Source organism: Rhynchophorus ferrugineus, unplaced genomic scaffold (genome assembly GCF_030347505.1).
Source record: "Rhynchophorus ferrugineus isolate W39M unplaced genomic scaffold, kcgeb_rfMv2 rfM6, whole genome shotgun sequence".
Classification (NCBI taxonomy): Eukaryota; Metazoa; Arthropoda; class Insecta; order Coleoptera; family Curculionidae; genus Rhynchophorus; species Rhynchophorus ferrugineus.
In genome coordinates, this window is record NW_027472585.1 from 41,757,437 (window position 1) to 41,779,791 (window position 22,355).

The following is a 22,355-nucleotide window of genomic DNA, read 5'->3' on the forward strand; positions in this document are numbered from 1 at the left end:
TATAACACGTTAGAATAAATATACGTCGCACAAAATTTTTAATAAAATAATTAGGTACAAGAATTACAATTATAAGAAGATAATAAAATACGAATAATTAAACAACCTCCACCATTTCGTCAAAAATTGTTATTAAAATCATTAAATAAAGTTTGAGACCCGATAAGAAAAAACTTACTTGTAACTCCGGACTACCTTCGAAGTTATAAGCCGAAGGACGGCCTTCGAGGGTACCGAAAGCGACGTTACCACCCCGTAATGGTGAGATGTCCGAGTATTCTGACGTACATAATGCGCGGGTTTCTTCTCCTCTCCTGGTATAGATTAGATCGGGTAGACCGTATGTGTCACGACAGGTGGCGCTGTCAGAACAATCAATTAATCGCTGTTTATCGGGTTGTCGAGATTTTTACACTTACCTGTAGTATTGAAAAGGTACCCATGGGTCGTTTGCTGAGGTTCTTTTTGATATATAGAAACTTTCAGGGCGCATGGAGTAGAACCATAAACGGATGTAGGTTATGTCGAACGATTTACCTGAAATTTAAAACAAAAACATTAAAAAGCATTAAAAAACTCCTTCATTGTTTTAATGTCCTTTAATTTGACTTATTTGCATTATATATACTAAGTTATTTTTCTTTTTTTAATATTGCCGAAAGGTATTATTTCTAGCAGTCGTAGTTTTTATTTCTTTATTTTGGCAACACTAATTGTTGTTGTTATTATTCGTTTGAATTTAATGGATTTTAATCTATATCTAATTAAAAATTTTACTTGAAGATTAATGAATGAAAGGTAAGGAATTTTTGTTAGCTTTTCTGTGATAGTAATGTCTCTTGAGGACTGCTTGTCCTTTTTTATTATTATTTAAGGAGTATCAACTAAATTTAAGGGTTTTTTTGTGAATTCAAAGTTACTCTGTGTAGAGTACTATTGTTTTTCGAAAAATATTTTATCAGCGATGTAATTTTGTTAATACAAAGCGTATTTATTTATACATCACAACTTTTAAAACAATTTTTTAGGAGCTTCTGAATATAGCCATCAGTTCTAAACGAAACAAGTTTCCCGTGTATTTGTTTCTTTTATTTTGGGAACAAGACAAAGCGAACGAAAACTGGGGCATTACTAATGTTTATTTTGTTATATAAGTCAAAAAACTGGTTAACACAAGCCACGTGTGTAGGATAATAATTGTAGCCTGATATTTACATAGGTTAGCTTTTATGTTGGCGCTGCATATGTGGCATAAAATGTAAGTAAACATTGAAAAATTCTATGATAATTATTCTACCATTTAAATTATAAATTTCCGATATATTCTTGAATGCATGTTAATTAAGAGTCATTAGATTTATTTTGTTTCCTATTTCTTTAATAGCAGTTTAACTCTACATATTAGGTTTAGTTCTATTAGGGGCTTATTATCGGGAAGGATAATAACTGGCATATACGATAACATCATTTGTCAACTATTGTGATATTACTTCTTCTGGAACGTTTATATACTTGTAACATTAAGTTGCTTACATCCGAAGAAAGTGAAAGCAAAAAGACATATCTATATAGGAGGGTCACTATTTATATTTCGGGAATAGGAAAAAAACAAATAGTTAAGCTGCGGATATAGTTTTATTGTTTTTAAAATTACTGGCCACGATGATCGATACACTTTTGTATACGCTTAAACCAATTTTCAAAGCATTTATTCTACTCTGAATGAGCTATCTTCAAAACATGATTTTTGAATGCTTCAATAGCTTCTTCGGGCGATGAAAATCGTTGACTACGTAGTTTATTCTTCACGGATGGGAACAAAAAGAAGTCATTGGGTGTGAAATAAGGGCCGTAGGGCGGATGATCCATCAATTCGATGTTTTGAGTGCTCAAATAGTGTCTTGTTTGAGCTGATGTGTGAGAGCTCGCATTGTAATGATGAAGAACAATCCAGCGTCTCTTGTTTGTTTTCCTTATTTCACCGAAGACTTCTGGCAAACAAATAGTTGTGTACCAATCAGAATTTACTATTATACGATCCTCTAGAGGCACTGTTAAAATATGACCAGTTTTCTCGAAGAAATAGGCCACCATTTTCTTTGAAGTGCTTCGTGTGCGAACAGCTTTTATTGGATTTGGTTCATCTTGGATCATCTATCGACTACAGTAGTCGATATTATAAACGTCTTTCGAAGCACCGCGCTTGAATTTCTTAAGCCTTTCTTTGCACCAATCGACACGAGCCATTTTTTGAGCGATTGTTCAAATTGTGTGGGATCCAACGCGAGCATAACTTTCGCACAGCTAATGCTTAGGGATGTCTCAATCTCACAATGGGTGACATGACGATCTTGCTTATTCATTTCGCAAACAGCATCGATGTTTTCTAGCAGAACAGCCGATTCTGGACGACCTTCACGAAACTCGTCGGACAGCGAACTACGACCACGATTGAATTCACTAAACCAGCGATACACGGTGGTTTTTGATGGAGCCTCATCTCCAAAAGTCAAATTAAGTTTATTGATGCACTCTTGTTCATCGCACGAAAATGTTCACGATACAGTTCCATTTTTTCCGAGACAAAACTTTCAACTAAATATAAAATAAACAAATAACGTCCGTGCGACAAAATGTTCTGGGTACGTATATCGTCAAAAATTTCAAACTTAAATAGTATAAATATAAAATATAAATAGTGACCCTCATATTAGGAATACAGTAATGTGGTAGGTGTGACACCCTTTTCATGTCACCACGTATAGTGATTAGTAACTGATTTTGATTGTTCGTCAAACTAATACGTTGTAATAGATTCATTTTTTCCTAGATACTATCAAAACAATATCTTGTCAAACTTACCAAAGTTCAGAGTCAAGTTAACTTGAGTGACGCCTTCTAATAGTGTTTCGGACTGCCACCAGGTGGGATTATCGACATTGTGGAAGTCGGTGAGAAATCGGGCATGATGCTGGCCAGGATTACAAATCTGACAGGATTTCCTGATGCCTGTTATGCCGGTTTGCACGCAGTATTCCTGATCACCAAACTCGCCGCATGTGTTGGTCGCCTCAATTGGCATGTTGAAAGCGGCATTTTCAAACTCAGGCATACATTTCTGAAATCAAAGTAAAAACAGTCAGGTTTTGAGACATGAAATGAGTCATGAGACAGTTGAAATGAGATATGTTGATCAATGTTTAATTTATAGTATTGACAATTTTTATTCTGCTGGCGTTAAACACAAAACTGCACAGGCCAAGAGAAGAACATGAGAAACATAGCTTAAAGATTTCTTATTTGGTGATTCGAATGGTCGTAACACGCATCATGCCTCCCGGGCGGAGATTGCCGAAGTTATTGGATAAAGACACAACACAAATTCATAAAAATATATAATAGACAATTTGAATGTGAACAGACTCGCAATTTGTGAACAGTTACAAGCTTTCTCCCTAATCACTAATCGATATGAACAGTAGTTTATTACACTACTTTTCTTATATAGTCATCCAACGCTGTCAAAACAAAGTTCTTCGATTGATTACCAATGCCTATCGCTATGTAACCAACGCAGAATTGCACGATGACCTGGAAATCAAATTGATTTGCGAAGTTATCCAAGATTTCGCCTTGAAACTCGAAAGAAGATTACAAAAATCATACTAATGTGGAAGCAATACAACTGCTGGACAGCGCGCAGGATGTCAGGAGAAGGTTGAAGCGAACGAAACCGTACGAACTTATATAAAATGAATACCTTTAGTGTAAACTATAGCTAAAAGTTAGTATAATTTTATAATTGAGAAATACATATTGATCTATTTATCTAGCACTCGTCTTGCTTGTGAATTAATCCAAGTACAAATGAAAAGTAGTAATAAATTAATTTTAAATTAAGATTATACTAAGCGTATCTAATAAAGATGTTATAAAAAACTTTTCTTATATGTTTCTTATCGACATGAGACTTTCATAAATTTATTATTTCTGGCTAATTCATCATTTCTCTTAAGAAGAGACTTGTAATTGATTCCTAACTGTACCAATTAACACTTTATCTGAGAGAACCCATCGGTCCTTATATAGTCTGTTAGTAATAATGTTCAAATATTAAATAACGCTGCTGTTGTTCCTGTTCAATACACTTTACTGCATTACGAGATCATATAGTTTGATCCTTTGTATTATGTTCGAGTATTATCCAAGAGTTGGAATATTTAATAGAACTAGATTAATAAGGTTAATATTTACTAAAATTTCATTTAGAGTTTAGTAAGAGTTATATTATTTCTATATTGACAAAAGAATGGAGACCGACCTCATGTCACTTTGCAATTATCTTAATTTTTCTGGATAACAGTCGGATCTTATGGTCGGGGTATAACTAATTATTCTTATATTGTCTGGACGCATCTACCTTAAGTTTTAGATCTTTTTTCTGAAAAATATGTTTTCTATTTATATGACTTTTCGCGGAACACTCGATTCTGTTCATATCTGTTTTAGAATTTGCTTATATAACGACAACTTAATATATTCGGATAATTAAGATTTCCTTCCAACTAACGTATTGAATTGTATATATTTCAAATTTAGTTCTATTATTTTCTTTCAAGTGTTACATCCGGGTTCATAGCAAGAAACTTAACGTTGTTGCTATATTAGATGACAGTGTTGTTCATTCTTATTGTTATATTTACAGTTTGACAATACGCAAAGTCTATGTGCATTGGTTAACTTTTATTCTCCAAGTCTTAGTCTAATTCTCTTCTTCCTTGTTATCTCCAACAGCAAGTATCAGAGTATAATGAGCAAATATAGCCATGGAGATATTTTCTATGTGGGATATCCTTACGGATGTAAAGTAGGACTGGCCCCAGTACACCTCTCTGCGAAATATTTTATAATGAACAATAATAGCGCCTGCATCAGTTCAATTCTTTGTATAACTCACAAAATTATATTATTATATTTGTGTTGTTTGGGCTCGGTACCGACTTCAAAGTGGTCAGTTAGTAATTAGGTTAAAATAATGTTGTAAATAGATAAATAGGTTTAGGTAGGTATTAAGCTAAATTGTGTGTATATAGTAGAATATAATATACGTCTAGTAGATAGGTTAAATAAATGTTTTTTTAGTTCTTATTAAGTTATTACAACGAATAATATATACACATTTAATTTAAGGCGTTTTTTTGTGTTAAAAATCTAAGTTTGATTTTTTTTGATGTCGGTTCAATTTTTTTGTAAAAAATATTTTAACTTTCACTTTTTACTGTTAGATACTTAGTCAGTAAATTACGCAATTATTTTATTAAGTATTATAATGGGTAAGCTAAGTATCCATCCAGTATCCAGCTATTCCGTATGAGGAAAAACAGGAATAAATAAACAGTGATTGAAAATAAGGAATGCTTCAGACCCGGGTATCCGCTACCTAACCTATGTGATTTGGCAAATGTTCTAACCAAACTAGAACAACAAAAAGTCGTTGCCCCCGCCGGGAATCGAACCCGCAACCTCCACGTATGATCTGAACGCTCTAACCATTACAACATAGAAATTGTTCAGTTATCAATATTTCTACGGCTTCTCATATGATGTGGTTAGTGTTTAAAAACCAAACTGAACGGCATTTGCATTGAACGACTTCCGGACTTCCATCACATCTGTTCAGCAATAACATTATACACACAGAAATAATAGAAATTCTATAAAAATCTATAATAATTTTTTGGTTTTTTCTATACTTTCTTTAATAATCGTGAAGCTTTTTAAATTTTTTTTATATATCTTAAAGTCTCCTTTTACCAACTATGGGTTTATCTGGACTGGGCCTAAAGTTTAACGCGGGCTCCGAACGACGGTCCTCAGCATTAAGCCTGACGACTAGCAAGTGACCAACTTTACAAATCCGATCCCAGAAGACATCCGTTCTTACCCAGCCTGGTTACTGGCGTGACTGGGATCACTTTCCTTGTCGGATTTTACACTCTTGTCTAGAACATTCACAAATTTTAAACAATCACAAACATAAATTGGCTATCGCAACAGTAGGAAGACTGTCCCATCGCCTTTACCACTACGCCACCAAGCCGGCGCTTTTTTAATTTGAACGCTGCATCAGAATAAGTTTGTGGAGTCGACACTTAACCTTGTAACCAAGTACTGAAATATACCCTTTTTTATCGAGTACAGTCACGTTCGGTAGTACTTTTACAACTTAAATATTTATATTATATGTGTAAAAGTATCATGTGTTTCTTTACAATGTAACAGAACATATTTTTAACTTGAAATTTAATATCTTGAATAAGAAGCAAATGGTTTCGTTTTTAAATTTTATTTTACACTTTTGGTTTTATTTTTCTCACCATTTCTTTTTAGCTTCTTTCACTACTTTTTATTATCCTTTTTATATTATATTGAACACTGATACTAACATTTTAAATTAAATCTGTTTCTTTCCTTTACATTGGTTCCTAATGATATGGATAACTCATTGACTTATATCTGATATTATCTAATCTTTTATAAATTTATTGTCTTACTGCTGTAAGTTGGACTAAGATTTTCATAGGAAAGGTTCATTTTTACTTGTGTAAACTATATTGAAGTAGTTTATTGCTTTTTAATACAATGTTTCATGTTGTTCTTGTTCAGATTTTTATAAATACTCATTATTTTTATATTTTAAAATGTAATTTTTACCAAATAGAGTTTATTTGGGATAAAGCTACTACTTAAATTCGACTCCAAGTTATAGTCCTCGGTATTAAGCCTATCGACTGGCGAGTAACCAACTTAGATATAACTATTGGGATGGTTTTTCTTGTCGTATTTTATACTGTTTTACAGTTGGGTATCTGTTCTATAATTTATTTTAATTTTACAAATCAGTTTTTCAATTTTATAGCAAATATATTATATTTTAGAAAAATCTAGCCTGTTAGATCCTAACATTTTAAATTAAATGTGATTTTTTCTTTTAACCTGATTCCAAATCAGTACAGATGGAATTATGCATCATAATATCGGTTATATTTTTAAAAATGGTTTACCATATTTGATTTAATATTACACATATATGATATATACAGTATTTTTATAATGGTGATGCAATTATTATGTCATTAATGGTTTTAAAAAACCACAAGTTTGATAAAATTATTTTTTATAGCCAATTTTACAATTTATAATACTTATTTATAATACTACTATTTATAATACACAGGAAGTATTTTCTTTTGTAAATTCACTGATTTACTGATCATATCAATATGTATCACAAGTGATCTACAACATGCGAGGATAGTTATATTATATAAGTGAAATCATATAATAATACTTATTGCCCACGGGCAGATTGTTGACGTTCTAGGAGATTAATAAAAAACTATACCAGTCTGCCTTATTCATTCATAAAACAACTACGTATCCCACGCTATCATCAACAAACTAATATTTCTCCCTCACGTCCCATATAGTTTAATACATCTCCTAGATCTTCATAGAAACATCACTATTTCTTCGTAAACTATTGAAGTAATTGAAAGAATTTAGTTATACTTACAAATGTTACAATCAATAATTTCGTAAAATTATTCAGGAAATTGTGGTTAACTTTACTTTTTCTTTATTCTATAAATATTTAGTAAATAAACATCTTTACGACATGTTTTAAATTCCCTCTAGAGATATCTAAACAATAATACTACTAGATATATAAATAAGCCTCTTATGTTCAAGAAAAATGACGCCAATAAGTTAAATAATATATGATGATCCAATTTAAAACATCACATTGTAAAACTGGACATATGTTATATATATACACTTCAACCATGGAAATATTTTTCTTTTAATTATTCATTTATTTTATTGTGAATTGAATGTATTAATGTGTTCTCTTATCTCTTATGATATTAAATGTATTGAAGGAGATAACAATAAATTTTCTTTTATTACACCTTACATTTGATATGCCTAGTAAAAAGTGGGGCAAAAGTCTCGCTACCATTTTGATTGCGCGCCATCTAGGTTATGTGACGTTTGTGTTGACCATTGTGTTGTGTCGACGTACGGAATTGTATTATGGATGAATATACGCTACAAGAACGAACAGAAATAGTGACTATAGTTATTGAAAGTAATCGTTCCGTTATTGCCACTCAGTGGAATTTGCGTCAAAAATATCCTAATCGTCCAGTGCCTCACAAAACCACAGTTTATCTTTTACATGCGAATTTTCGACAGTACGGTATGACAGCAGATAGGCCTTGTTCTGGAAGACAACGGATGTCTCGGAACTCTGAAAATGTGGCTCTGGTGCGCGATAGTGTTGCAGAGTCTCCAGAAACATTAATTCGGAGACGTGGTTCCCAGTTACACATTTCTGCATGCAATTTAAGGCGAATTTTGGAATATAATTTGAAAATAAAAAGTAATTTCGCAAAGAGGCGATTTAGCATGGCCAGCCAGATCTCCAGATTTAACAGCACCAGACTCTTTCTTCATCATAATTTTCATCATAACAAAAAATGTAAAGAACAAATAAACTTTCTATGAAAACCAAACATACTTATCTTTTCTTTGGGAAATGTTATAGGCAATCAAAATGGTAGCGGGACCTTTCCCCACGTTGTACATTCTTAATTTATAAATTAATTGTTTGTTTTTTGTTTGTTTTTCTGTTGTACTTGCATCAATACATAAGTACGATGTCTTCCCAATTAAAATTAAATTAAATTACTTTTCTATTATTATTCTCCTAGCATTCTACAATCTGCTCAATGTGCAATAAGAATTTGATGAGATTTATGTTATCCAATGACATGGAAAGATTGCGAGAGAGAGTTGCTTTCGAGAAAACCTTGGATATCACAGGCTTATAGGACTATAGGAGGAAACTTCCTCTTATTTTTTCCTTGGTTTGAGAGTCATAATGATTTGGGCTACTTTCCAAGTGCTAGGGTAATTTAGACATAACATGCTATTAAAAATAAAAATTATTTACTTTTCTGGCAGTTCTTGTAAAATCCGGCAGATTTTTTGGCATTAAAATTATATTACATCAGCTAAAGTTAATATTAATCACGTATGAACTGTAGAAGTTCATGTAGTTTGATTCATATCAATCTTCTTGCCTTTTGCTCGTTGTCCAGTATCTCCACGCGGCTGTGGTTTGGTAAACTTTCTTCCTGGTTAAGGCGAGATATTGGATAACCTAGTAACTTTCTTTGGTTACGTAGTGATAAGCATTGGTGATTAATCGAAGAACTTTGTCTTAGGAACATTGGGTCTTAGGTCAAGTTAGGGGTAACTTCCGACTAACCTGTACAGTTCTTTGACTTTGAGTCTGATCTATTCTGATTATTATCCAACGTGGTTTATATTGAATGTAGTTCAAACAATAAAATCGTGTTTTCTTTTCAATCCACAGGACTTATTGAACAATCTATTATAACTTTCTAAAATTCTTTTAAATTCTTTTAAATCTATATATATATATATATATATGTATAGTAAGTAAAATAAATAGGAATGATTAAATTGTTTAAATAAAAATGACTCTGTGTCTGTTACTTTAAGTTACAAAGGCGATAGAGCATTTTATTGGCTTATATAATAGCGAACATCTGTATTTACAGTGAAAATTTTTCAGTCTGATGAAGTCATACCGAAGATTTATATTTATCTGTTGGTTAACAGACCAAATGTTGTAAGGAAATAGGACAAACATTTATGTTTTTATCCGTATATATACAAAATATAAACTCATCGAAATCCTTTGTTATAAAATTGTGAGTAATTTTAGGTACGATAAACATTAATTTATTTCTTGATGTACAAAAAAAGACAAATTAGTAATTAATGCTATAAAAGTATTCTTCTAACTAATATATGAAAAACGTGTTAATAATAATAATCATTATTTACATAGTTAACAAGCGTTAAATTTCTGGTGTAAGTTATAATAAAATCCATGACATGAATAAAATTAGTTTACGTAACATTTTGTGGCTTTTTTAACATTGTAATCGCAAAAAAATAGTAATGCACAGTAACGATATTTTTATTTAAGCGTTCATATATCTGACGCCTGTCTTTATGTATCAAATTAATAAAATTAATGATAGATACGTGAAAGTAGAATAAACCAGGTATTTTTGTTAAACATAAGCAAATATAAGCAGAAAAACAAGATGAAAAATGAATAACTAGATAGATATTGTTATACATCAAAACAAAACACAAATAAAATAAACAGAATGCTCAAGGAATACCAAATTGAGACAGATATATCATAAAATTCCTCAAAAACATTGAAAACATTTCTAGATGAGTCACGAGTTCAAATTAGACAATGGCCGATATTGACACAGATGATAAAAATCCTTCTATAAAACATTTATAATTGGATTTAAGGGAGCATCTATCGAATTATTAAAATGTACAATAACAAAGTCGTATTTTAAAAGTTTATTTAAATCTTATAAAAAAAGAGATAAATTATATAAACTATAACAAAAAAAAGGTATTTTGCAATAAATGTAGATAGAGATATGATAAAATATATACAAAATCGAGACTAAATCCTCTTACAACTCAGATAACATCAGATAAGATCAAATTTTACTGGATGCAAGATTAAATTAGTTGCTGTCAGCATTGACAGATATGTGTCAAAACTTTGTAAATAAAAAAAGATATATTATCATATTATCCAAGTCTAGTTACCACTTGTTTTTATTATTCAGACAAAGGCGACTCCGACATCAAAATAACTCTGATCAAACGAAGCAAAATTTGTAATTATCTGTAAACTGCAGTTATCTAATTTGTGACCTGGTGCCTTTGATGTCTTGATTTCAATTGCTCGAAAAGACATTTTCCTTCCTTGTTTGTTTTTTTTCCAACATTTTTATACTATTAAGCTGTTGTTGACAAGTCAATTGCTAATGATTTCGATAACTTTTTTAATGTTTCAGTCAATCTTTCCAGAATTACTACCCTTAAAACACCCAAACCAACTTTCATACTCTTGGGTAGCAGAAATAACAAGACAGTCTGCAGAAGCAATCTAATTTTTCATATTAAAGCAATGAAGAATAATTTCCCACAAAACGTACAGAAAAGAAGACATAATAAAAATTGTTTTACGTCAATTTCTTTAAAACGCCACGAATTTATTCACAAACAGCTAAAATCTGCAAAATCTATAATCACTGTACTAAAAGCCTATAAAAAAATAAACTAACTTCTTAAAAACTACATTTTTGTATTGTGCCAGCCTAATAATACTTTGGTTATAATTTTCGAAAGAGATTTTTAATCGCCAACAAAAATACAATGACACCCTTGTTTTGTCACGAAAATGCCTACAGCTTAAACAAAAATGACTCCAATCGTTGAAATTTATTACATATTTTATCCAACTTAATACCCATCTTGTTTGTTAAAAGGATACTAACCGTTCATCTTACTTGATGTGTAACGTTTTATATTTGTTGTCTATAGATATATGAATCAATTGACATGAGTTCATTGCTAAGTATATATATGTATATATTTATTACTACACTTCATTTGTACTTGGATTAATTCACAAGCAAGACGAGTGCGAGAAAATATATCAATATATATTACTCAATTAAAAAATTATAATAACTTATAGCCATAGTTTACACTAAAGGTATAAACTTTATATAAGTTCGCATGGTTACATTCGCTTCAATCTCCTGACATCTCTTGAATCTCCAGGCGAAATCTTGGATAACTTCGCAAATCCAGTTGATTTACGGGTCATCGTGCAATTCTTCGTTGGTTACGTAGCGATAGGCATTGGTAATTAATAGAAGAACCTTATTTTGACAGCGTTGGATGACTAGTTGATTTGAATCTTTAGTGCAACACCATATTTGCACCCCATAGGTCCAAATTGGCTTTATAATTGTCTTATAAATCAACCTCTTTTATTTTAGATCAAGTTGAGAGTATCTTTCGACTAACCAGTATAGTTGTTTTATTTTGGTTCTAATGTGTTTTGCTTTTTGTCTAACATGATGTTTCCAATTTAGCCTACAGTCAAGATGGATTCCGAGGTATTTAGCTGATTCTGCTTGAGGAATCGGGCATCCATTGAATGATATAATTAAGTTTTTATTATTTCGCCGCAATGCAAAATTAACGTGGACAGATTTGGAGCTATTAGGTTCCAAATAGTGTTTCTTTTGTTGTTGGAATGTCAGCAGTGTAGAGCAGATATAGGAGACGCTACCTCGTGAAGCTCCAGCCGAAATAGTTTCAAATGTCGAGAACAATACTTCTGATTCTTCCGAAAATATAAGTCTCCAACAATTGACAATAGTTATGCTGTAACAATTTGCCCATATTACAGATTAACCACAAATGCCAAACACGATCAAAAGCTTGTGCGATGTCCATGAATATTACAGGGCAGTATTTCTTTTCCTCAAACGCTTTTCAATAGCCGCAGTTACTCTGTGCACTTGATCGATTGTTAAATGGTGATTTCAAAAACCAAACTGGAAATCTGGTATTATTACAATGTTTTTAACACGTTAATTTTGATATTGCAGGTAACAGCGAAATAGGCCTGTAAGATTGGACTTCTACTGCAGATTTGTCAGGTTAATTTTTTTTCAATGAACTTCAGATATTACGCTGAAGAAAAAGAGATTCCTATAGTGTTAACAAAGAATGTCTTGTCAATAAAAAATAACTTAAGGTAATCATATTTAACGAAGATTGTGAATGTTGACATATGGGCGTTCAGAAGAAAAAAAATGATACTATGTTAACGAAAATCTGTAATATCAATGAGATTCTCAGTTATGGCAAAGTTTGACGTAACCAGCAAAGCTAAAAACAAATGTTTTATGTGGAACTTAAATGCGATATGAACAGATGTCCGTTAAGTCACCGAAATCAGCTGTAAATGGAAGTAAAATATAGAGTGTAGATAAGTTTTGTTATCAGTGTTTTTAATCAACAAACTTTTATATATATATATATATATATATATATATATATATATAAATATAGCCACACTTAACTCGTATTTGTGAAGTCTATACGTAATGTGTACTAATTCTTAGGATTTTCCTATAATTCTTATTGGAAATACTATTTTTATTTATATTTGTTTAAAAATTTATCTTGGATTTAGAATATTTGGCATGTTCTTTTTCTTAAAGCACATGCATGATTGAAAGGAATTTATCATATTTATGTAAACGTTGCACTCAACCTTATTTTATGTTAGGTATAGTGTAGTTCTGTCGTATCACTCTAATAAAAAATTAATGATTCCCACAATGTTGCGACGTATAATATCTTATGTACACTATCCAACAGTCAATGCAAATAATAACCAAAAGGATCGATGCCTGATTACTACAGCAAAAACAGGTTTGGATTATGTTGTTTTTATTACTCATTTCAAACGTCTTCATTATAATACACAATTTGAGTACCAAGCAAGTTCATCGAAGGCAGAGCAAAATAAAAACTTAAGAATGATATGATTGAAATTTGATCATTTACTAAAGATGGAGCTGTTGTGACAGAATTACACTTATAACAACAGAAATCATTATGTTACTTCGAAAATTCGATTTTTATTTAGTAATACTTTAATTCTTACCCTGTACTCTGCATTTTACTCTGTAATCATTTCATTACTAAATTATCAAAAATAATTGATATTCCTCCTATCATCCAGAATTTAATATGTTTAATTATGCGTTGTGGCTAAGTGATAAAAAACTAATTATATCAATTGGTAGATGCCGCGTTCCTCAAGCTGAATCAGCTAAATATCTCGGCAAGAACATCATATTAGACAAAAACCAATGCAGGTTAGTCTCAACGTGAACTAAAATCAAACAGATTGTTTTATCCAGACGCCAGTTTGGACTTATGGGGTGCAAATATGGATAATTAGTGCAAATATATTTACAATAAAATATTAAAACAACTGGCCATTGAACGCATCCAAAACAAAGTTTTATGATTTATTACCAACTAGCGACCCGCCCCGGCTTCGCACGGGTGCAATGCTGATACTAAATTAAATACACTACAGAAAAAATATGAACGTTGTATATGAAAACATAGCGGCCCGCTCCGACTTTGCACGGGCATAAAATATATATGCCTGTCACTCAATGAAAACATGATTAAAATCGATCCAGTATTTTTGGTTCATTCATTACTGCCCTTGGCCTGCACGCATTAAATTTGGAGTAAAACAATTCCTCTTCCCCTATACTTACTATGAAGATTTCCTGCTATCTTTGGAATATCTAAATTCATACAATTTTTATTACATTACACATTTTTAAACGCAAATTTTAAATTTGTAATATCTCCGAAAATATTTGTTTAATTTACATGCTGTAAGGAACCATATTGGTCTATATTAATTGCACACTGTTTTTAAGGTACTTAATTCGATAAGGATTAATGCCGTATTGCTTAAAATAGCTTCGTAAATAAGCTATTTTCTCACGTAAAAAGTAAACAATAAAAATGGTTAATGTGGGTTATCCCTAAAAGATAAACATATACCATCGCGGACTTTTTTGTAGACCTTTTTATGGTGTACAATACTGTAGTACATTAATTTGATCTAACTCGTAGGGTTAGGCAGCGTTTTTGCTAATTGCTAAATAAGCCTAAAAATAGGTTAATTTACGACATCACGTTAGAAACCTCTAAAATTAGCAATGTTGCCTTAGTACATTATGCATGTATTATACATATAAACCTTTCTCTTGAATCACTCTATCTATTGAAAAAAACCGCATCAAAATCCGTTGCGTAGTTTTAAAGATTTAAGCGCACATAGGGATATAGGGACAGAAAAGGCGACTTGAAGCGAGTCAAACCACATGAACTTGTTTACTGTATAAGTGCATTCTTTACTTTAGTTTAAGTAGTTTAGTTTTATATACAACTCCCAAAGACGGTTGGTCAACCTGGGAGGGACGATGGACCAGTGTCTTAGGCTGGAGAACCTGGGCAAGCTGATTAATTTCCTAACCGTAACAGGACTATTAGTATAAATATAATGGTGTGCATCTATGTAATATCATGCATGTTCGCTCGAATTTTTTGTATCTTGTATCCGTATTACTGTCATGGGTTATTCGACCATTATACTGTAGCATTCATATATTCATGTATCTGTATGTTTTATATGTATATTGCTTGTCATCTTGCAACATACTTGTAATAACATTGTATAACTTTAACTGATACTGTAAATGTGTTGTATATTGTACATCTGTAAATAGACCCTAAATAGTCCCGAAGGCTGGTCGGTCTTTTAATATACAAATAAATAATATATAGTTTGGGAAATACATACTGATGATCCAGTACTCGCTTTGCTAGTTAATTAAGAAATTACAACTGAACAGTAGTGATAAATTAAGATTATACTAAGCATACCTAATTTGAGATATAATTAATTAAAAAAACATTAAAATACTTCGATAATAATATAGTATTTGTAATAAATAAAAAAAAATCGATTACTAAGAGGTTTATATGAAGGAATCCATCTCTGTACAATTGAAATACCTTACCTGAGGCCTATTGAACTGGTCATAACAAGCTTTACTCTCTTTACTCCCGATAGCAGGCGTCTTGTCAGTATCGTAAGCCAGCTGGCCGAAGGAATGTTGAGACGACAACAGCAACAAAAAAGCCGAAATTAAATTCTTCATCTCTATCGAAGATCGTTCGTAATTAGACGTAAAAATCCATGCGAAACACACAGCGGGTTAATTACCAACACAGATCGATGTTCGTCGAACACAACGACGGGCGCTGACGAATTTTCCGCTATGGAAAATTGGCGGTTTGCATTTTTTTTATGTTGCGGTACGTGTTAGAATTGGGTTCTATGAGCGCGAGTTTGTTGCACCTATTCGAGCTCAAAGCCGGCCGCCGCGCACGTTACCAGAAACTGAAAAGCTAAGCGCTGGCGGACTTGTACTGTGTATTTCTGTTTAGATTTTGTGAGGCTCCTGACGTAACGCAGAGGCGTAATCAGCTTCCGATGACACAGCGAGAGAATTTTTTTTAATATCAATTAAAATTATTCAAAATTTTTCATTATCTGGTTTATGTAATCAAACATAAAATATTTCGTATCAAATTATTAATTTTACATGTTATTAATAGCTTGATTCATATTGGTTTTGTTCATTCATCAAATCCAAGATTTATTTCCAACATTTTTAAATTTATAAGGGGTTATACTAGTTAAGAAATTTTTTTTTAGAAATTCAAAAAATCCAAAATCGTTTTCACGTTTTCAAAGCTTAACCTCTTGAGAATATTCCCTGAACGGATATTTCAAAATTTAAATTATTTTCGGGGATAAGAGGTCATTTGAAAAGTCCCCGGCCTACCATAGTAAAACAGATTTTTTTTGGCAAAGTTATTTTTTTTTATTCAATACACTGATCATAGCGACCCTCCAACTTTTTGATACCAATTTGGTAGTACGATTGGTCTTTGCTTTAAAATAGGCCTCAGTTTCAGCGATCACCTCTTCATTCGACAAAAATTTCTTCCCAACGAGCATTGTTTTGAGATCTGAGCACAGGAAATACGGTGGAAAAGGAAATAGTTCGAAGACCAATTCATGGATTTATGACACGGTGCATTGTCTTGGTGAAGCAGCACTTTATTTTTCTTCAAATGCGGTCATTTTTCGACGATTTTGTCCTTCAAACGGTCCAATAACGTTATGTAATAGTTGCTGTTGATGGTCCCTCTTTCTCAAAGTAGTCAGTTAAAATTATTTCATGCGCATCCCAAAATACAGACGCCATAATCTTGCCATCCGACTGTTCCGTTTTCCCACGCTTTGGAGCGGGCAGTCCACTCGGATGACTATCGATTGGACTTCGGAGTGGAATGATGGAGCCATGTTTCATCCATTGTCACATATCGATGCAAAAACTCGGGTTTATTACGCTTAATCATATTCAAACACTTCTCCGAATCATCAATTCGTCGTTGTTTTTGATCAAAAGTGAGCTCGCGCAGAGCCTACTTTGCACAGAACTTTCTTATACCCAAATATTCGTGAATGATATGATGTACACGTTCACTTAATATCTTTAGAGTGTCTGCTATTTCATTCAGTTTCAATTTATTGTCATTCAAAATCATTTTGTGTATTTTTTAAAAGATTTAGCCGGTAACAACCTCTTTTGGGCGTCCACTGCGTTCACCGTCTTCGGTGCTCATTTCACCACGTCAAACCTTAGCATACTAATCCTTGATGGTTGATTTTCCTGGGGTAGTGTCTTGAAACTCGGACCAGGCCAAGTTTTTGCTTCAACTGTATTTTTTCCCTTCAAAAAGCAATATTTTATCAACACGCGAAATTCCTTTTTATCCGCTTTTTTTCACAATAACAAAATTTGCTTCACTCAAAATGCTATAATTCACAAACTAATGATCCGACAGTTGTCAAATTTATACACGCATCTTTTGAGGGATAAGACTAACTTAAAACATATGGATTTAATTCCAGTAGCGCCATCTATATGTCATGCTGGGAATTTTTCAATTGACCTGTTATAATAATAATACTGAAACTTCATTGGGTGATGCTCATTCACTCCATATGTATCAAAATTAGGAATCATATATAAACCATATAAACGAAAGTTGGTCTACGATAAGGATTTGCACAGTTTTGATGTTTTATATGTGTTTTTATGCTCCAAAAAATAACGGTAATAGAAAATTCTTCATTTATCAAAAGACAGTCTGAAAGAAAGTATGCTATAGGCCCCAATGTAGCTTTATTGGGCGTTATCTCCTTATTAAAAAAAATGTAAATTGACTTTCAATATCTAAAAATATATAATATTTAGGTAAATTGATTTAAACCCTTTTTATAGCCATTTTTGTTGCAATAGTTGTATTGTCAAACATTATTTAACAATGATAATTATCATTTACGAAATTAAAATGTATTTCTCATTGACATCCTTGTATTATTCTATATTATTTAACTATTAAAACAAAGTTTCTTATTATTAAATTAAGAGCATTTATAAAATTATGGTTCTTTGTCTTGTTATTTAATATAAGTTGGTTAATAGGTAGTAACTTTCATATTGCATATACCTCGTCTCTGTGGACGTGTTTTCTATATAATGTTATATAAGTATACTAGCGGACTCAACAGGCTTTGTCTGTGAGCCTGCTGGACTATGTGAGATTAATAATTAATTAATTTCGACAATATAACAAATGCTATAATATCAAAACAACTAAATGTTATGATATTATTATATTTAATTAATATAAAAGATTTTAGAAAATCCTGGAACCCTAACCTAGCGCCACCTACAGGGTCCGTTTGTGAATCTAAACCATTCTCGGGTCCACAGTTTCGTCGATCCAACTGTTTAGGCGAAGCTCAGTGACATACACAAGAGCAGAATATATATATATATATATATATATATACATATATATATATATATATATATATATATATATATTACTCTAAGCAATCTATGACCTAGTTACCAACTTTCTGATAAGATGCCGACAGTGATAAGATGCGCTATTGTTCCAAACAGGTAACAGGCTAACTTCCTCTCTATAATTTATAATATAATTGATAATCAGGTGGGATATTAAAACGTTGAACTACCATTTTATCTTGACATTCCCATGCTATATGCATTAATTGCTTTATTTAAGATTATTTTTTAGGAAAAAATTTATTATAGCAAACTAGGCTAGAATATATAGAGAAAAATAATTGTTTCAGATTTTTTACTGAAACTCTAAATTAGCGTTCATCATTAGTACGGTCCTGTATTAATTTTTAATACTGTATGTATGATTTAATTCCAAGAATCTTTTGGGGACATGAGCAGTAACAATTATTGTCCTTGTAGAGGCCTGTTGAAAATTCATACTCATTAATAAATTATATATTTGTATCATTGATAAAGGTTGCGAATATATAAATATTCAGATAATAAAACTGAATCCTTATCTTCCAAATACGATGATTTTATTATATTAGTAGGACTATAAATGCTATCAGTTTTTAGCTACAAGTTTTAGGAGCATAACATCAGGAACCAAAAAGTTTTAAAAGAACGTCGAGTTTATCCGTTTCCAAACATTCGCAACAGGTAATTGGATGATGCTAAATCTACAATAACTATTTTAACTGAATTTTAACTAATATATCACTACATAGTATATAACAAAGTCGCCTTTTCTGTCCCTATATCCCTATGTGCGCTTAAATCTTTAAAACTACGCAACGGATTTTGATGCGATTTTTTTCAATAGATAGAGTGATTCAAGAGGAAGGTTTATATGTATAATACATGCATAATATACTAAGGCAACGTTGCTAATTTTAGAGGTTTCTAATGTGATGTCGTAAATTAACCTATTTTTTAGGCTTATTTAGCAATTAGCAAAAACGCTGCCTAACCCTACGAGTTAGATCAAATTAATGTACTACAGTATTGTACACCATAAAAAGGTCTACAAAAAAGTCCGCGATGGTATATGTTTATCTTTTAGGGATAACCCACATTAACCATTTTTATTGTTTACTTTTTACGTGAGAAAATGGCTTATTTACGAAGCTATTTTAAGCAATACGGCATAATCCTTATCGAATTAAGTACCTTAAATACAGTGTGCAATTAATATAGATCAATATGGTTCCTTACAGCATGTAAATTAAACAAATATTTTCGGAGATATTACAAATTTAAAATTTGCGTTTAAAAATGTGTAATGTAATAAAAATTGTATGAATTTAGATATTCCAAAGATAGCAGGAAATCTTCATAGTAAGTATAGGGGAAGAGGAATTGTTTTACTCCAAATTTAATGCGTGCAGGCCAAGGGCAGTAATGAATGAACCAAAAATACTGGATCGATTTTAATCATGTTTTCATTGAGTGACATAGGCATATATATTTTATGCCCGTGCAAAGTCGGAGCGGGCCGCTATGTTTTTATATACAACGATCATATTTTTTCTGTAGTGTATTTAATTTAGTATCAGCATTGCACTCGTGCGAAGCCGGGGCGGGTCGCTAGTATATAAATAAAATACAAATACAGATACAGTGGTAAAGGCGACAGGACGGTCCACCTACTGTTGCGATAGACGCGGGTTCGAATCCTGCTGGGGCATGGTCGTAAATTTATGTTTGCGATTGTTTAATAGTTGTGATTGTCCTAGGTAAGAATGAAAAATCCGACAAGGAAAATGATCCCAGTCACGCCAGTAACCAGGCTGGGTAAGACCGGATGTCCTCTGGGATAGTTTGATTTGAAATTGGTTGGAGTCCACTTTAAACAGTTCTAATGCAGATAAACGCTCGTTGGTAAAAGGAGACTTTAAGATAAAAAAACTGAAAATTAAAAAATAATCAAACTTTTAATACGAAAAAAACGTTTTAAAATAAAATATTTACTTAATAATCGTAATAACTAAATAAAAATAAACAAAAATCTTATCTACTATACGTATTTTCTATTCTACTATATACACACAATTTAGCTTAATACCTACCTAAACCTATATATTTTGTACACGTCACAATATTATATTATATTTTTGTAATGCATTGTTTGTATAATTGTCTTGTTATTTAATTAAGTATTACAATGGGTACACCAAGTAAAGATGCAGCTCCTATGAGGAAAAATAGGAATAAAGAAACAATAATTGAATATAAGGAACGTTTCAGGCTGTGGGGTCCGCTAGCTAACCTAGCAGATTTGACAAATGTTCTAACCAAACTAGAACAACAAAAAGACCTTGCCCCCGCCGGGAATCGATCCCGCGACCTACGCGTGTGAGCTGAAAACTCTAATCACTACATCATAGAAGCAGTTGCCTGCGATATTTCTATGGCTTCTCGTATGATATGATTAGTGTTTAAAAAGTAAACTAAACGGCAATTTCACTGAACGATTTCAGGTCTTCCGTCACATCATTAAATAACATTAAACACAGATATCAGATTATTTTAGATAAAAAAATAAGTGAAATCTTTGTACGTGCCTTTCCGTCGAGAGTGGAGGGTTTCCCTAGATTTCTCCCCTTCCCCCATCAGATCCTGACTTGATTCATAACTGACGGAGAAATACATTAAAACATATATACAGTCGAACGAAGAACGTCCTCCTTTTCTTGAAACCGGTTGAAAATTAGAGAATATCCAAGAATAGTACTTTGAATAATACACATTGTATCGATTTTTCACAATGTGTAGACCTAATAAATGTTTAATAATTTTCGGATATTATTTAATCAAATAAAGGACATTGATCTTGTAACCCGAAAAAATATATCAATTTCAAAATTGGGACAAGTAATCGATAACCCACGAACTTTAAGAACGGTCTTTGATAGTTACTGTAATCGTTTATATTAAGTTTTCGGTCAGCCTGGTAATGAGCGAAAACCAAACCCGATCCAAAAAGAAGACAGCTGCCGTATTACGTTTCATGAAATCGCTTGTTCTAATTATAAGCTCATGGCTATCGCCGAAAGGAAGTTAGAATGTAACGCGGAAATAGATATTCATTTATCACATCCGTACATTTTATTTTCGCCAATGCACTATTTGATACTAATTTTTTCGATGTTCCATGTACTAACGAGAATATATTTTGAGCAAGATAGTTTCAGTGAAAGAGGTAATCCTTCTATGATGTGTAACATTTTACTGCTGTTGGTTTTTAGGGCTTTAGGGTTACCTGTAATGAAACGAGGTATTTGAACCGCGTGTCCTATTGATTCGAAAAGTTGATAGTCCGACGGGGCAAGGTCAGGAGAGTACGGCGGGTGCTATAATATGTCCCATCCAAGTGCTTTCAACGCCTCCTTGACCGGTTTTGCTCTATGGGACGGGGCGTTATCATGCTGGAAAATCACTTTACCGTGTCTTCGGGTCCATTCTTGGGGTTTTTGATCAATTCATAGATCAAATTGATCATTTATCTCTGGTTCCACCAAACGCAACATATTGTCTTGCGACCAAAACGACTTGGCCTTGGAGTCGGTCGGATTTTTTGGCCTTAAGGTTTTGAGAATAAATCCGCTTTTCATAACCTATCACTATTCGATGCAGAAATGATTTCTAATCATAGCATTTCGCATTTCATTTCATTTCACAGACGATTCTTCGACTTCCATTTGCCTGTCATTGAATTGTGGTTTTCGGTTGTTAATCGTTTCTTGGGCCTTGGGCTTTTTCAGTTTGGGCTGGATCTTCATCCAATAACTCTTACAG

The 22,355-nt window shown here is 32.3% G+C and overlaps 1 protein-coding gene across 1 annotated transcript in view; it reads right to left on the reverse strand.

Annotated features, from left to right (window-relative positions):
• Positions 1-15,959, reverse strand: part of LOC143197918 (laminin subunit gamma-1) — a 52,041-nt gene extending 36,082 nt beyond the window's left edge. Inside the window, exons 1-5 of the mRNA XM_076406741.1 lie at positions 15,827-15,959; positions 15,621-15,763; positions 2,863-3,118; positions 420-537; positions 179-362 (exon numbers count right to left, since the gene is read on the reverse strand). Coding sequence (XP_076262856.1) covers positions 179-362; positions 420-537; positions 2,863-3,118; positions 15,621-15,761 — 699 coding nt within the window. The 5' untranslated portion in view covers positions 15,762-15,763; positions 15,827-15,959. The remainder of the gene's footprint in view (positions 1-178; positions 363-419; positions 538-2,862; positions 3,119-15,620; positions 15,764-15,826) is intronic.
• Between the last annotated feature and the right edge of the window lie 6,396 nt (positions 15,960-22,355).